General features: G+C 37.6%; 1 protein-coding gene across 1 annotated transcript in view; it reads left to right on the top strand.

Moving 5' to 3' along the window:
* Positions 1 to 16630, top strand: part of Catsperb (cation channel sperm associated auxiliary subunit beta) — a 189140-nt gene that overhangs the window by 100616 nt on the left and 71894 nt on the right. The window contains exon 14 of the mRNA XM_063240997.1: positions 2851 to 2995. Within this exon, the coding sequence (XP_063097067.1) occupies positions 2851 to 2995 (145 nt within the window). The remainder of the gene's footprint in view (positions 1 to 2850; positions 2996 to 16630) is intronic.

The raw sequence follows: 16630 nt of genomic DNA on the forward strand, positions 1-16630 counted from the left end.
TCCAGACAGCTCTGAAAAGTCCTACCGATGGGTACATGAGACTTCGGAGGAAGCTCTAGATGTAAGCTATAATATCTAGATAAAAACCATGACAATAAGGCATGCCATTTGCATTCTTCTGTGGCCATGTTGATTTACACATAGAACAGGCAACTACCTAAATGGCATTTCTAGGCATACCATTCTTCCAGTCTGCATTTCATGTGCTTTTTCTAACTTTCCGCAGCTATTAAGTGTAACATTTTTCTGTGTTTTTTTCTTCAAAATGGCTTCTTTGTTGTCTTCTGTTCTGGAATTCTTTGGGCCCATCAATTGAAAACTAATGATTGAGTAAGGAATTACTGTTCTTTAACTTAGTGGTTAAAAAGTATGTAGGTCAGGGGCCAGGGATTTAACTCAGCGGCATAAGCACCAGCCGTGCAAGCGCACAGTCATGAGTTTGATCCCCAGAACCAAAAAAAATAAAAATAAAAAGTATGTAGAGCAGAAATACCGCTAGTATTTTACATGTCAAAATTTTTCATTTATTGTGTGCATTGGCTGTGGGTAATAAATAAAGCTAAACATTTTTTTTTATTTTAAAGAGAATAAAACAGAACATAACTGAGCAGAGTAAAACAATGCAAATAGCACCGTATTTCAGAAAAACACAACAGGATTTTTTTGTAATAGAGATCAAACTCATAATCTTATGCTTGCCAAGCAGATGTTTATGCTACTGAGCTAATCCCCAGCCCATTAAAGCTAACTTTAAGTTAAAGCTAAGAAATGAGATGAGCAGTTGAATATGAGGAGTTCAGAGATGAGAATAACTTGTAGAAACAGATGAACAGTAACTAAGACTAATCTGAGTCTGGTAGAGTTGACAATATTGGCCCATTTAGATGAGAACATAAACTACAATAAGAATATTTTGTACATTTTGAAGACAAGTGTGTCTACAAAACAAAATCTAAGGAAACATTCTCATAGGAATGCTCAGAGATCAGGAATAAATTGTGTTGATTTACTATTTCAATGGGCTTGTAATCTATTTAATTTCAAAGTTTACCTGCATTATTATGAATAGTTTAGATATTTTTATTAATGTAACACCTGCAGAAGTCTTATTATTATGTTCAGTGCTTTGAAAATGGCCTACAAGGGCCAGACTGTGGCATAGAAAAAATATAGAGGTCAACTCTGTTGAGATTTATGAAGAGCCTTTACCATAGCAGGCAAACACTTTTTAATTTTGACCCATTGGATGATATGATGATTTCTGACAGATATTGTTAAGTATAAGAATTTATCTCCTTCCACTTGCTAACAAAGTCCTGAGGAGCTCATTGTTGACATTTAAAACAGCTGTCTCAGTAGAGTGATGCTAATTAGATTGCTTAGAGCAAGCAGTTGCATGCGCATGAAATTTCACAGTCTAGTAAAGGCATAAGTTGTCCACTTCCTCCTAATTAAAGAACAGAGTCACCCTGGGGGTTGGGGAGGTAGAAAGTCTGAGGAGAAAACATGGGGAAAAGGATCAAGACACAGTTAACACAAACAAATCTTTTACAAAGTCTTGTTGAAGAGTGAAGCATCCATAGGTAATATTTAAAGAGGAAAAAGAGATCAAGAAATAGAATAGTGTTTTTAAACAAATATAGAAATAATCATGCTGTATGTTGATGAGGATTATTCAGCAGAGAAGGTCTGGTGGTGCACACCTGTAATCCAGTACTCAGGAGGCTTTTGAAGCAGAATCACTGCGAGTTCATGGCCAGACTGAGCTACATGGTGGGTTTAAGGTCAGTCTGTACTGCATAGCAAGATTCTATCTCAAAACAAAAGCTTATAGAACTGCAAAGAGAAATACATGGCATTCTTACATCTGAAGACATTAACACACCTCTATCAGAAATGGACTGATATAGCAGGTGGAGAATCAATAAGGATATATTGAATTCAGCAACACCATCAGTCAAGTATATGTAATGACATTTATAGACTATAAAAAAACAGAAGAATACAAATCCTTCTTACATGAAACAGTCAACAAAACGGACCATATTGCCAGATGCCTCAAACATGAACTTCTGTGTCAATGTGGAATAAACTCCCTCCACCATAAGTAAATATACCAACTATCTTAGTTACTTTTCTCTGATTGCTGAACTAAAATACCCAACACTCAAAATTAAAAGAGGAAAGGTTTATTTGACTCACAGTTTGTAGGGGTTTCAGTCCATAGTTGGCTGGGGTCCAAGATAAACTGGCATGGCAGACAAGCATCACAGAAGAGAAACAGAAAATGGTGGGCACGGTGGGCAGAAGATAGCAGCAAAGCAACAAGGGAATCGCAGCTCTTTCTCGCCCTTATATCTCATCCAGACTACTTAGGGCAGATAGCACTCACACCCTTAACTCCAGTGTCCTTATCTCAGCATTGCGCTGTGAATCGATTCCAGTGTGATACACTGTGTATACAGCCACCTCTGAAAAGGCCCCATCTGTGCCCCCTCTGCTTTAGGGGGACATCCACACACAGCTATAATAATACCAACATTTCAACATTTTATGAACAGTGGAACTCCATTTTGTAAAATGAGGGAAATAAATGTTCTTTTATACATTCACCATGCATACTGGGCGGAACTGACACTCGACCATGAGCACTAAAACAGACTCTAGAATGGAAATACTGCAGAGGTTAGACCAGGCAGGCAAGGAGTCTGTGCCCCTGTATGTATGAATGTGTTTAATAGATGTGGAGAAAATGGGAAAGATCATTCCATATACCTTTTCTTTGTAGGAAGAATAGACTGACTGTCCATGAGAGCTCTTTAGGAAAATATTATCTCTTTATTCCTTTAGGTATGGCTTTCAGTGGATGGTGGCAACACATTTAAATTAATAGCTGACTTTTATGGAGATAAAATAAAGACAACTCATCATTGTTTTTATACTTCAGATGTTATTTTTGTTTCCCAAAGTGGGAAAGTTTACTTGACGAAGGCAGGTAAGGAATTTACTTTATTGATCTAAGCACTACATGCAGACTAGGGGTTAAAAAACATATGAAATACAGCCTTATTAATCAGCTAGTCCTTATGGTCTCAGTCAGATGAAAACAGAATCAAATTCAATGGTTAGTTTCAATATTGACCTTATGAGGAAATTTGATTTGGTTCTTGTCCAGTTCAATTTACAACCAGAATCATGGAGAGAATTGAGTTGGTCACACCAAGTTACTACTGTACCTATCTTTTTTTAAAGTTCTTTATACTTTGGGTTTTTCATGTAAAACAAGTTATGCAATATTTAAGTTTGTGTGTCTGATTTATTTCATTCAGCATTATGGTCTCTGGGTGCCTCCATTTTCCAAAACATTACACAAATTTGTCCTTCTTTATGGCAGAGTAATGCTCCACTGTGTGTAAATACATTTTGTGTATTAATTCATCTGTTGATCATCTGTTTTCAAGATTTAGTTATCATGAGTTGTGCTGCTATAAACATAAATGTACATGTATTTCTGTGATCATGATATCAAGAAGGGGAATAGTGAGGTAGAATGGAATTTCTACTTTATGTTTTCTGAGACATCTCCATATACTGATATCCAAAATGGTTTTATCAGTTTACATTTCCTCTAACAAAGCAGAGTTTCTTTTTCCTTACAACCTTGCCCCCATTTGCTATTGTTTTCTTTATGACAGCCATTCTTTCTAGAGTAAGATAAAACCTGTTGAACATTTTTTACATATTTATGGGTCTCTTTTATACTTCCGAGAAGTGTCTGTTCATTTCAGTTATCCATTTTTAATTGGTTCTTTTATTTTGGGAAGTGTAATTTTTTTAAGTTCTTTATAAATTCTAGATACTAGAGGAGCAACTGACAAAAATACTGATCCACTCTATAGGTTGTCTTTTCATTCTGTGGATGGTTTCCTTTGCTATACAGAAGTGTTTAAATTTGATATCCCATTTGTTGATTCTTGATGTTATTTCTCATACAATTAGTTCTGTTTAGAAAATCCTTGCACTTGTCTGTGCCCTTGTCTTCAAGAGTTTTACCTATTTTATCTTCCAGCAGATTGTTTTTGTTTCAATATCAATGTCGTTGATTCATTTTAATTTTATTTTGGTACATGCTGGTAGATATTGGTCTAGAGTCAATCTTCTGCATGTGTACAAGCAATTATCCCAACACTAATTGTTAAAAGAGGCTATCTTTCCTCCAGCATATGTTTGTGGTCCCTTTGTCAAAGGTCAGGTGCCTTAATGTGCCTAAAGATGTTTCTTCATGTTCTCTTCTGTGTTACTGATTCTCACGTCTATTTTAGTGCCAGTACTATGCCAGTTTTATCACTGTAGCTTTGCAGTATAACTTGAAATCCAAAATTATGGTGCTTCTTGCTTTGTTTTTGTTAACCAGAATATGTTTTGCTATTGTGAGTCTCTTCTAGATCCACATAAAATTAGGATAATTTTTTCTAGCTCTGTGTGGAATACTTTTGGTATTCTGACTGGGATTGCATTAAATCTATATGTCAATTTTGATAATTTGATTATTTTGACAGTGTTGGTTCTACCTATCCAGGAACAGAGAGTTTTTTCTTTCTTTCTTTCTTTCTTTTTTTTTTTTTTTTTTTTTTTTGTTAAGACGGGGTCTCATTCAGACTGGCATGGAATTCACTACATAGCCTAGGCTGGCTACAAACTCACAGTGGTCCTCCTGCCTCAGACTCCCTAGTGCTTGGATTACATGTGTGCACCACTATACCCAGCCATCTTTTCATTTTCTGATGTGCTCTTTAATCTCCTTTTTTGGAGCACTACAGATTTAACTGTAGAAACTTTTCACTTCCTTGGTTAGGTTAATTCCTAAATCTCATTTTTCTTGATACTATTGTGAATGGTATTGCTTTCCTAATTTCTTTTTCAGTAAGTTTACTATTGATTTTTGTACATTGATTTTTCTGAATTTATGAGTTCTAGAAGTCTTTTGGTAGAATTTTTTGGATCTTCTATGTAGAAGGTGATGTCATCTGCAAATTAGGATAATTTGACCTTTTCCTTTACTATACTTATCTTTTTTATTTTTTTCTCTTGTCTGATTGCTCTGGGTAACGTTTTGAGAACTATATTGAACAGAAGCAGTAAGAATGGAAATCTTTGCCATGTCCACTATTTTAGAGAAAAATTGATCAGCTTTTCTTCATTTAATATGATGTTGGCAGTAAATTCATCATAAATGGTTTTTATCAGGTTGAGATAAAGTCTTTCTATACCTATTTTCTTCAAGGTTTTTTTCATGATTAGATGTTGGATTTGTCAAAAAATTTTGCTGAATCTATTGATATAATTGTATATTTTTCCCCTTTTTGTTTGTATGACGTGTTACATTTATTTGCATATTTTGAATTATCCTGGTATCCCTGCAATGAAGCCTACTTAGTCATGATATATGATCTTTTTGATGATTTGTTGCATTCTCTTCGCCAGTATCTTGTTGAGGATTTTTATGTCTACGCTCATTAAAGAGACTGACCTGTAGCTTTGTTAGATAAGTTTTTATCGGGGTTTTTTTTTTCTTTTTCGTTTTTATCGGAACCAGGGATCGAACTCACGACTGCCTGCGCTTGCAAGTCAGGCGCTTATGCCGCTGAGCTAAATCCCCAGCCCCTATTGGGTTTTGAAATCAGTGTAATATTAGCTTCTGGGAATGAATTAGATGTACTTCTTCCTTTTCAGTTTCGCTAAAAAGTTTTAGGCATGTTGGCATTATATCTTCCTTGAAGTTCTGATTGAACTCAGCAGTGAATTCTACAGGGCTTTTCTTAATTCATGGGATTTTTATTATTGCCTCAATTTTAGTCCCTGTTAGTGGATAGTTGAGACTTTTTTTGTCTTCTTGGTTCAGTTTTGGTAATTCAAATATGTCTAGGAATCTGTCCATTTCTTTAAGATTTTCTGATTAGTTACAATACAGTTTTTCTTGTGTTTTTACTTTTTTTAATTGTAAAGAGGAAAAAAAGCAAAACAGGAAAAAGGGTAGAAATAATGCATAATTTCAAAAAAATAAACACTAAGAAATCACTAGTTGATAAATTACATACTTTCTATTAGAAATAGTTGTTCAAGTTACAGAATTAAAGCATACAAAGTGGACATTCAAACAGTGAGACTGCAAACAATTCTGCTCAACAATCCAACAAAAACTTATGGTCATAAGATATGGTCATCGATCTTACACACTTAAACATACATGCAGTTATATCTTTTAGAGCACTTTCTTTTCCTCTTTTTTATTATAGCAATTATACATTATGGGTTTTATTTCTCCTACAGTTCTTATTTCTTTTTACATTAGAGACAATGTGATATCTATAAATATGATTCTGACTTATTTCACTTATGAGGATAGTTTCAAGTTGCTTCCATTTACCTATGAAGGCCTCAAGATCATCCTTTTTATAGCTGAGTAATATTCCATTGTATCAAAATACCACATCTTTTTCATCCACTCTGCAGTTGATGGGAATTTGGGCTGTTTCCAAGATTTAGCTATTACAAATTGTGCTGCTATGAATGGGTACACATATATCACTGTGACATGAACTTTTCAGTTTTTCTGGGAAAATACCCAGGAGAGGAATAGCTGGGTTGAATGGAACTTCCAATCCTAGTCTTCTGAGAAATCTCCATAGTGATTTCCATAGTGGCTGCACCAGTCTACACTCCCACCAACAATGGATCAGTGTCGTGTCCCCCCCCCCTTCGCCAACATTTGTTACCAGTTGATTTCTTGATGGCAACTATTCTTTCCGGGGTGAGATGAAATCTCAATGCTGTTTTAATCTGCATTTCTTCAATGACCAGTGATGGTAAACATTTCTTCATGTATTTATTTGCCATTTGTATATCTTCATCGAAGAAATGTGTGTTCATCTCAGATGCCCATTTTTGGAGAGGGACTTTGAATTTGGGAGGCTTAATGTTTTTCAATTCTTTGTATGTTCTGTATATAAGTCCTTTGTCTGAGGGGTTGCTAGCTAAAATTCTTTCCCATTCTGTGGATTTTCTTTTCACTCTGTTGGTGATGTCTTTTGAAATGCAGAAACTTTTCAATAATATGAGGTCCCACTGTTGATTCTTTGAAGTGTTTCCCGTGCAGTTTGCATTTTGTTCGTGAATTCTCTGTCTACCCCTATGACTCCAAGATTTCTACCTACAGTAGATTTAGTGTTTCTGTTTTAATATTTAGTTAAATATTTTAATATTTAATCTACATACAGTAGATTTAGTGTTTCTGTTTTAATATTTAGGTCTTTGATCCATTTAGACTTTAGTTTTGTGCATGGGGATAGGCACGGATCTAGTTTCAGTCTTTGGCATGTGGAGAGCCAGTTTATCCAATATCATTTATTAAAGAGGCTATCCTTCTTCCAGTGAGCATTTTTAGCCCCTTTGTCAAATATCAGGCGGCTGAGTGTCCTTGTAGTTGTGTTTGCATCTTGTAATCTGTTCCATTGGTCCTCAGGTCTATTTCTTTGCCAGTACCATGCTGATTTTATCACTGTGGCTTTGTAGTAGTTTCAAGTCAGGAATTGAGATTCCTCCTGTCTTGCCTTTGTTGCTCAGAATTGCCTTTGCCATTCTAGGTTTCTTCAATTTCCTAATGAATTTTAGGAACGTTTTCTCTAAATCTGTGAGGTATGGTTAATGGTATGTTGATTGGAATTGCATTAAATCTAATACAGTTTTTCTTAATAGTTACTTACTAATGATCCCTGAATCTCAGCATTGTGATTTTGCCTTTTTCTTTATAATTGTATTGATACAACTCTTCTCTTTACTTCTTTTGGTAAGTTTGACGACGTATTTGTCTATTTTGTTTATTCTTTCAAAGAACCAGCCCTTTGATTCATTGATTCTTTGGTTTTTTTTTGGGGGGGGGGTGTTTGTTTATGGGTTTTTTTCATTTTGGTCTCAATTTCATTAAATTGTGCTCTAATCTGTATGATTTCCTTCTTTGTACTAGGTTGGAATTTGGGTCATTCTTTATTTTCTAATATCTTGGGTATATTATTAGTTTATTTATTTATTTGTTCACTCTTTTTCTAATATGAGCATTCACAGCAATCATCGTCCCCCTTGGGACTACTTTCATTGTATTCCATGGGTTCTAGTATATTGCACTGGCATTATCACTGAATTCTAGGAACTGTCTGATTTCTTCCTTGATTATTCTGTGATACAATGAGTGTTCAGAAATGTGTTATTTAATATCCAGTTCTTTGTAAAATTTCTGTTTTCTGTGGCTGGGGTTTAGCTCAGTGGCATAAGCACACCTGCCTTGGAAGCAGGCAGTCGTGAGTTCGATCCCTGGTACTGATAAAAATGAAAAAGACAGAAAAAAAAATTCTGTTTTCTTTTATGTTGATTTATTGTTTCAGGGCACTATGACCTGATGGTATACATAGGATAGTTTTAGTTATTTTATTTTTATTTAAGCAAGTTTTATGTACTAATATGTGGTCAGTTTTGGAAACTGTTCCGGGTGTTGCTAAGGACAATCTACTGTTGTACTGGAGTACTAGTGGATCTATTAAGTCTGTTTGTTTGAAGATGAGGTTCACATCTGATATTAATTTTTGATTAATTGATCCATTTATGAAAGCAGAGTGGTGAGGTGCTTCACAGCAGGCAGACAACACATACCAGCCTGGCTCAGATGCCTAGGCTGATACTTTAATGGTATCGGAAATGCTACTCTGAGTGTGCCAGGGACCTAGGAACCCTGGGCAATGTCACGGGGGAGGAGGAACAGCTTCATGGCAGAGGTCCTTCCCCCACAGTGTCACATTATACTGCCTGGCCAGACACATTCTTGTAGTTGTGCAGTGTGTGTGGCACATGCTGCCAGTGTGGTCATGGATGGACCACTTAGTTCACATAAGGGCATTCTGCTGTGCATGGAGGGAGGTTTTATTTTTTTTCATAATCATTTGGCATTATCAACAAACCTATGGAAAAAAGCCCAACATACCCAGCCATTAGAGAGAAGCAAATTAAAACAGTGCTAAGAGTCCATTTCACTCCAGAAAGGAATCACCAAGAAATCAAATGCTGTCATGGCTGTGGTAAAAAAAGAAATGTTGTTGGTAAGAAAGTAAACTAGTACAACCATTACGGAAATCAATATGAAGGTTTCTAAAAGGACTAAAATTAGAAATTTCTCGTGCTCCAAATATGCCCTTTCTACGTATCTTCCTCAGAGAGTTTAAGACATCATACTACAACAAAATATGCACACCAGTGTATACAGCAATTCATAGGAGCAAAATCCTGGAAACAGCTTGTACACACATTAGCAGATTATTGGATAAAGAAAATGCTGTGTCCATATATAATGGTATAGTATTTGGCTACAAAGAAAGACAAATTTGAAGCATTTACAGGAAAGTGGATACACTTGGAAAATACAGTGTTGAGTGAAATAAATCAGATGCACAAACTTGAATACCATATGGTTACTGTCATCTGACTAAGGCAAAATACAAACTAAGGGAAAAATGAAGAAGAATAGAAAGAGACAAGGGAATGGATCTTGTATAGGTGGAAAGGAGTCCAAGAGATCATGGGCAAGGGGGAGGAGGAAGGGATGGGGAAATAGGTAAAGTGAAAAAAAAAAATACCGTGTACAAAGCCCTAATCACCTCAATGAATGTAGACATTGTATCCATAAACATGAACAAATATTAATATAATATCAACAAAAATGAAAATGGGAACTTAAAGAGAAGGGAAGAGGGCTAAGAAAAAGTAACAAGCTGTATTATTTATATGTGCCAGCTCCCTAAGATGATTGCAAAATACATGTATTGCAGAGTCTTTTTTTTTTTTTGGTCTTTTTTCATTTTATCGGTACCAGGGATCGAACTCACGACCGCCTGCTTACAAGGCAGGTGCTTATGCCACTGAGCTAAACCTCCAGCCCAGAATACATGTATTGCAAATATGACTGGAAATTTTTTCTTCAATTTTTAATAAAAATAATAATTATTTGGCATTCTGTAAGCCTTGCTTACCTGTATCTTGAGTTCTTTTCCCATATTTGGAAGATTTTCTGCTTTGACTTCCATAAACAAATATTTTAACAAAATTTTTTTTAACAAAACAAATTTACCTATAGGGTACCACCCTCTGAGTTCTCTTTAACTCCAATTAGCCTTAAGTTAGTCTTCTTGGCAACATTCTTGCTGTCTTATTTTTAAGGCATATTTGAGTATATCACCTTGGGCTTCCATTCTGTATTCATGGTCTGAGATTCTTCACACTAGTGCCTTCTGTGTTCATGTATTCAGTAGAATTCCTTATATGTAGAATTTCTGTGTGGTACCTTCTCATGGAGTCTTCCTTTTGTCATTAGTATTTAGAAAAGTCTGGTCAGATCTTCTAATTTTTGTTTACATTGGTCAATTTGTATGTTAGTTCCACTGTCTTTTGAGTTACAACATCTTTGAGCTCAGTGAATTTGTTTCCTCTTTAATCATTTCATGCAGCTCAGCTAGGTGGTATTTGACTTCCTCTCCATCATTTTCCCTGAGATCTGCTTTGGGAGGGTTGGGAGGCTTTGGAGTCTGGACTTACTTCGCTGGCTTTCTTTTTCATATTCCTATTTTTTTGTGTGTATATCCTAAGGGTTGAGGTGAAATAGAGTGAAACAACATTTTGTTGGTATGAAAATCTTTTTAGTTAGGTTTTGTTTTCCAGTTATGTGACTTTAGCCTTATTTGTCAAAAGATATTGTCTACCACTTCAATTTGACTGGGTTGGACCCATCCACCATGTGGTAAGAAGAGAATTCCTACTGCTTATAACAGCATCCACAGATTCAACTATACATCAGTCATAAACATTAAAACTTGTTTTGAGCCTTCTGACCTTCTATCTGTGCCCCTGTGCTACAATATTATTTGTGATTATTCTGGGATGTGGAAGGAGAAGGGAAAGCAAGAGAAGGGGAAAAGGAAGTAGGTGAGTTAGTAGAAGGAGAAAGAGATAAGAGAAATGTTAAGAGGTCAGACTCTTGGGGGTGTTTTAATAGCTGGAATAAAGAGTTAGTGCTGAAGGATGTTAAAAGAATATTTGTGAAGGCAGGAGAAAATACAAAGGATGTGGAATTAGGCACTGAGGAAAGCTGTGATGTTCTTGGAACTGTTAATACATTTGTGTTTACTTTTGTTTGAATCCTGTGAGTGCAGCCCTTAAGGGTTACCCCAACATGACTGTAAAGCCCATCATTCTAGTTAAATCACTGGTCTATTCTTATTCTTTTTTATACATATACAGAAACTTGCTATCCACCTGCAGATGAAAGGTGGAGAAGTGAGGAAAGATGCGGATTAGGTAAAATAAGGAAGAGCAAAGAGAATAGAATAGGGAGAAGAGAACTGCTAAAAGAGAAGATTGAAAGAGCAGCATAAAAGGAAAATAACAGGGGAAATTTAAAAAAAAAAAAAAGCAAGAACTGAAGGGAGAAAAGAGAAAGGAGGGAGAGAGAAAAACCAGAGAACCCAAAGCAGCCATATAAGCAAAAAATAAACATACCCCAAACCCTACATCATGACGACTATACCACACAGCCAAAGTGTTCACACAGTTTCCTTCCTGCTGTAGTTGTAGTCTGCTTACAGGCAACCAACCTGTTGTAGTCAGGGATTGCAAGGCGAACAATTGCATACAGGACACAGAATTCATATTATTTTATGATGGCCACCCATAGTTAAATACAAGAAAGTGCATGAAATCTGTCAACAATGCTAAAGACCTAGAAAATCCAGCCTGGATCCCACAGCAATGTCCTGCATGAGTCCAGCTGGACACCTAGAGTCCATGACAGTGCCCCCCAAAAGTCCAACTGGAGGTCTAGAGCCCACGACAAGGACTCATGCAAGTCTGTTTTACGATTCTGTGCTGGGAAGCATCAAAGGTCAGTAGTGGAAGCTAGAAAGTCTGTGCCAACAGGATGAAGGATCTGTGCCACTAGGGTTCTGCACTGGAGCTAGGAAGTACACTCAAAGTAAGAACCAAAGCTCCCCCGAAAAGCACGACAGCCATTCTCAGTGACAATGAGGTCCCAAGCTCCTCCGATGATCAGAACAGCCGAATTCATATCAGGAAGCCAGCATGACAACTTCTGAAGATTAACAGCACACATCTTCCCTTCCAGAGCCAGAAAGCGATGCTCAACATAAGGGCTAGAGCTCATGCAAGGTGAACCACAGCCGTTCTCAAGGACAAGGTCCCAAGCTCCTCCAAGGAGAACAGCCAAATTCTTATCAGGGAAACTAGCCATGACAAGCCCTCCAGGCAAACCAACAGCTCCAAATAGCACTTAGGAGAACCCACAACATGACACTCTGCCTCTCCACATCTCCTTTTATGCCAGCAACTTTCCTCAGGTAGGCCATCTACACTCAGCACCATGCTGATTTAATTCAGTTAGTGTTAAGTTGACCACCAGTTTTTAATCTGTAACAGAAGCTCTCGCGCACACACATATCTGTGAACTGCTTAACTGCCTGCCTGGGAGTGATGACAGCTGTCAGTCTTTCTAGACCCACCCTCCTCAAAGCAAGCAAGCTTTCCTTTGGGCATGGTTAACTACAGACCTTTGTGCCTGTCCCAAAATCACCTCAATCAATTTGGAAAGAGGAGGATGTGAAATAGTTTGCCCAACTTCTGACTCTCCATCAGCTTCTACCGATAACCTCCCACTCCCCTTGCTACCAGGCAAAACCCTCATTTGCCTCTGTGTCCCCTCTCCTGGTGCTTTCTACCTAGAATATTGCCAGAAGCTCTCTGCCCCAGCTCACCCACTCTGTTCCTTTGCTCTCGGATCCCCAGCTGTCCCCAACCCAAGAGCTTTACTTTCTAATAGATGGAACCTGTCACAGTTCCTGGGCTCAGCAAAGGGTCTCCTTTGCCTATGTAGGACAGTGGTGGTGGGTAGGAATTCCTACTATCTCAGGTCTTTGTGATGTTTGAGAAAACAATAGGAAGGTGCCCACTCTGGACCAATTCTATTCAATCTCTCCTCCTCTGTGTCTGTAGGAATGTGATTCCAGGGTCCCAGGAATGGGCTTGATACCTCCCTCAGTTCAGAGTGTTCAGCCTCTTTCTGCTTAGGCAAGAGCATAAGGAACAGTGTGAGGCAGAGACCAGCCAAGACCACCAGGCTGTGTAAAGGCAACATGACATGGAATTTATTTTGCCTGGATGCAGGGAAACAGAGGGTGAAAAACTTATCCGTAGGGAGCAAAGAGAAGCAGGCTTTTTTTATAGGGCTTGAATAAGGGCAGGAGGTATTAGGCAGGAAGATCTCAGTAAACATCAGTGGTCAAAGTTCTCTGGATATTTTGTGCCTCAGTGGGCACAGTTCTGGAGGTATCCAGTGTGAGTGCATGGGTATCTTCAGATGACTGGGGATTTAGCTCAGTGGCATAAGGCATAAGCACCTGCCTGCCAAGCACCAGGTCATGAGTTCAATCCCTGGTACCAGATCTTCAGATGTTTGAAAGATTTCCTGCTCCATCTTATCTCTTTTACAACATCCTGTGTTTGCCAAAAGCACCAAAGCTGGATTGGGAGCAATTACCAGTGCTGGCAAACATGTTGAGTACTAGGAAAGTCATGTCCAAGTTAAACCTTACAGAGTGGGCTTTGCTTATTGATGCTGGCCAGAGTGGTGGGTGCAGTGCCACTGGGACAGTTTTCTTCAGTGTTTGGGAGGATGGCGGAAGGGAGGTACTGCCCATTGCCATATTATTATCCCCACCTGACATTCATAGCTTCCCTGGTTTAACTCCCTCGTAGGTTTCTTCTTTCAGAAAAATAGGAAACCTATTCCAGCAACTTGGCTCTGCAGCACTGTCTCCTTCATTCAGGCTGTTAGGACCACTCCCAAGGTATAGTACTCCCCAGGTAAAGGCTGGGGAGGGAGATAGAAGCCAGCGGCAGCACCACTTTCCTTTCTCAACAACTCAGATATTTGGTTTGATCTAGAGGATTCATCTTTGATTTTCTGTATCCGAGTGTGATTGCCTTTTCCATTTCAGAATACCTGTATGTTTTGGTGCCTCACCTCTGAACATCTCCACCTTCTTTTCTAATCAGACCTGTTGGAATCCATCCTTTATCACCTCTTTTGTCCCTTCTCTTTTCTTCTAGATCATGTGTGCACCATTTATTTGCTCTTCCATTTGTTCTGACATTGTGTAGTTCATAAACTATTCTCCAGACCCATTTATCTCACTCATTCTAGATAGAAATTCGGTTCATTTTCTCTATGCATTACATTGTTTTGGAAGGTGATAAATTTGCCCTTTTTTGAGATTTTATTATTGCCTATTCTTTTCCTTTGGACACTTTCTCATCCATTGTTAACTTCTTGCCTATTAGGAGCGTGTTGTAGTCAGGGTTTGCAAAGAAAATAATTCAATATAGGATACATAATTTATAGTATTATTTTATAATAGTCACCCAAAGAGTTAAATACAAGAAGTACAGGAAACCTGTCCATACACTAAGACCCCAGGAATCCAGCTGAGGGCCTGGATCCCACAGCAATGTCTGGCATGAGTCCTTCTGAAGACTTAGAGCCCATGACAGTGCCCTCAATGAGTCCAATTTGAGGCCTACAGCCCAACAGTGACTCATGCAAGTCTGTTTCATGGATCTGTGCTGAAAAGGCCCAAAGGTCAGTGGTGGAAGCTACAAAATCTATGTCAGTGGGAAAAAGGATCTGTACCAGTAGGCTGAAGGTTATTCACAGGAGCCAGGAAGCAACGCTCAAAGAACCAGAGCTCCCCAAAAAAGTACCACAGCCATTCTTAGCAACAAGTTCCCAAACTCCTCCAGCAATGAGAACAGCTGAGTTCAAATCAGAAGCCAGCATGACAAGCTTCCCCAGGAGACTGACCAGCACACCATCTTCCCCTCTGGAACCAGCTGATTCTGTTCAGCTGGTTGTTACAATCCACTGCAGAGGGGATTACTGACAGTCATCAGGATTTTGTTGATTTACCTTCCTTCTCTCAATGTTGCCTTAAGTGGTATGACCTATTATATCAGAACTTTTTTTTCTGTAGCTCTTACCTTTCTACTTTGTGGGCATAAAATTATTCTTCTTGCTTTTTTACTTACTACTCATCATTTGCTTTTGTTATTCATTCAATATTGTGCTAAAATATACATAACATAAAATTCAGCATTTTAACCATTTTGAAGTATACAGGTTTGCAGTAATAAGTGCATTCACATTGTCATACAACCATCACCACCATCCAGCCTCAGAATTCCATCTTTTCATATTGAAATTCTGTACTCATTAAATATGAATTCCACATTGCCACCGCCTCCTAAAGCCTGGACAACTACTCTTCACTACTAGGTATCTGACTATTCTAAGTACTTCATACAGATGGAATCATATAGTGTTTGTCTTTTTGCGATCACTGAACATAACCTCTTCAAATTTCATCTCTGTTGCAGAATAAATTAGTGTTTCATTCCTTTTGGTGGCTAAATCATATCCAACTGTATGAAAATACTACATTCCATATATCCAATCATCAGGATATTTGCATTGATTGACATCAGGATATCTTGAGAGTGGTTCTAACAGCCAAAGTGAATGACACAGTGCTTTTTTTCTTTCTTTCTTTCTTCCTTTCTTTCTTTTTTTTTTTAAACTATGAATAAGCTGCTGTGAGCATTAGGGTATAAGTTTTTGTGTAGAAGTATGTTTCAGTTCTCTTGGATACATACCTAGAAATCTAAGTTTAATATTGGTAACTCTATGTTTAATATTTTGAGAATCTGCCAAACTGTGCCTGTACCATATTACATTCCCACCAGCATTGTACGAAGCTTATTTCTTCACAGCCTTAAAACAGCACTTAGTATTGTCTGTCTTTTTATTTTAGATATCCTAGTGGCACATAGTGATTCTTACTTCCCTAATGACGATTTTGAATATCTCGACACATTTACAATGGCACCTTGGTTCATGAATTCAATTTTCTCTCCAACATTCTGGTTGCAAGCCAAACTGGATGACAACCAAATCAAATTTCCCCAAGAGGTCACAATGAACCAAACCATTGAATTTGATTCAGTTTTCATCCAACTCAATTTCTGTCTGGAATCATGGAAAGAATCAAATTCATGAACTGAGACACCACTTACCATTTGTATATCTTCTGTCAAGAAAGTCTACCCTTTCTCTATTTTTATTTTGGGTTTTTTATTGTTGAGTTCTAAGTATACACCATGTATTCTGAATAGGATATCCTTATCAGATATATGATTTGCAAATATTTTCTATCTTTTTGCAGGCTATCTTTTCACTTTTGTTTTTGTAGTACTGGAGACAGAACCCTGGGAGAAGTGTTGTACCACTAAATTACACTACCAGCCCATACCTTTTACCTTTCTTGATGGTGGTTTTTAAACAAAAACATTTTTAATTTTGATGAAGTCCAAATTATCTGTTTTCTTATTGCTCATATATTTAGTGTCAAATCAAAAAAAGTCATGCTTAACCCAAGGTCATAAAGATTTACTCTTGTGTTTCCTTTGA

The sequence above is a fragment of the Cavia porcellus genome, unplaced genomic scaffold (genome assembly GCF_034190915.1).
Source record: "Cavia porcellus strain 051 isolate PalLab524CR breed Dunkin Hartley unplaced genomic scaffold, mCavPor4.1 scaffold_31, whole genome shotgun sequence".
Taxonomy (NCBI): domain Eukaryota; kingdom Metazoa; phylum Chordata; class Mammalia; order Rodentia; family Caviidae; genus Cavia; species Cavia porcellus.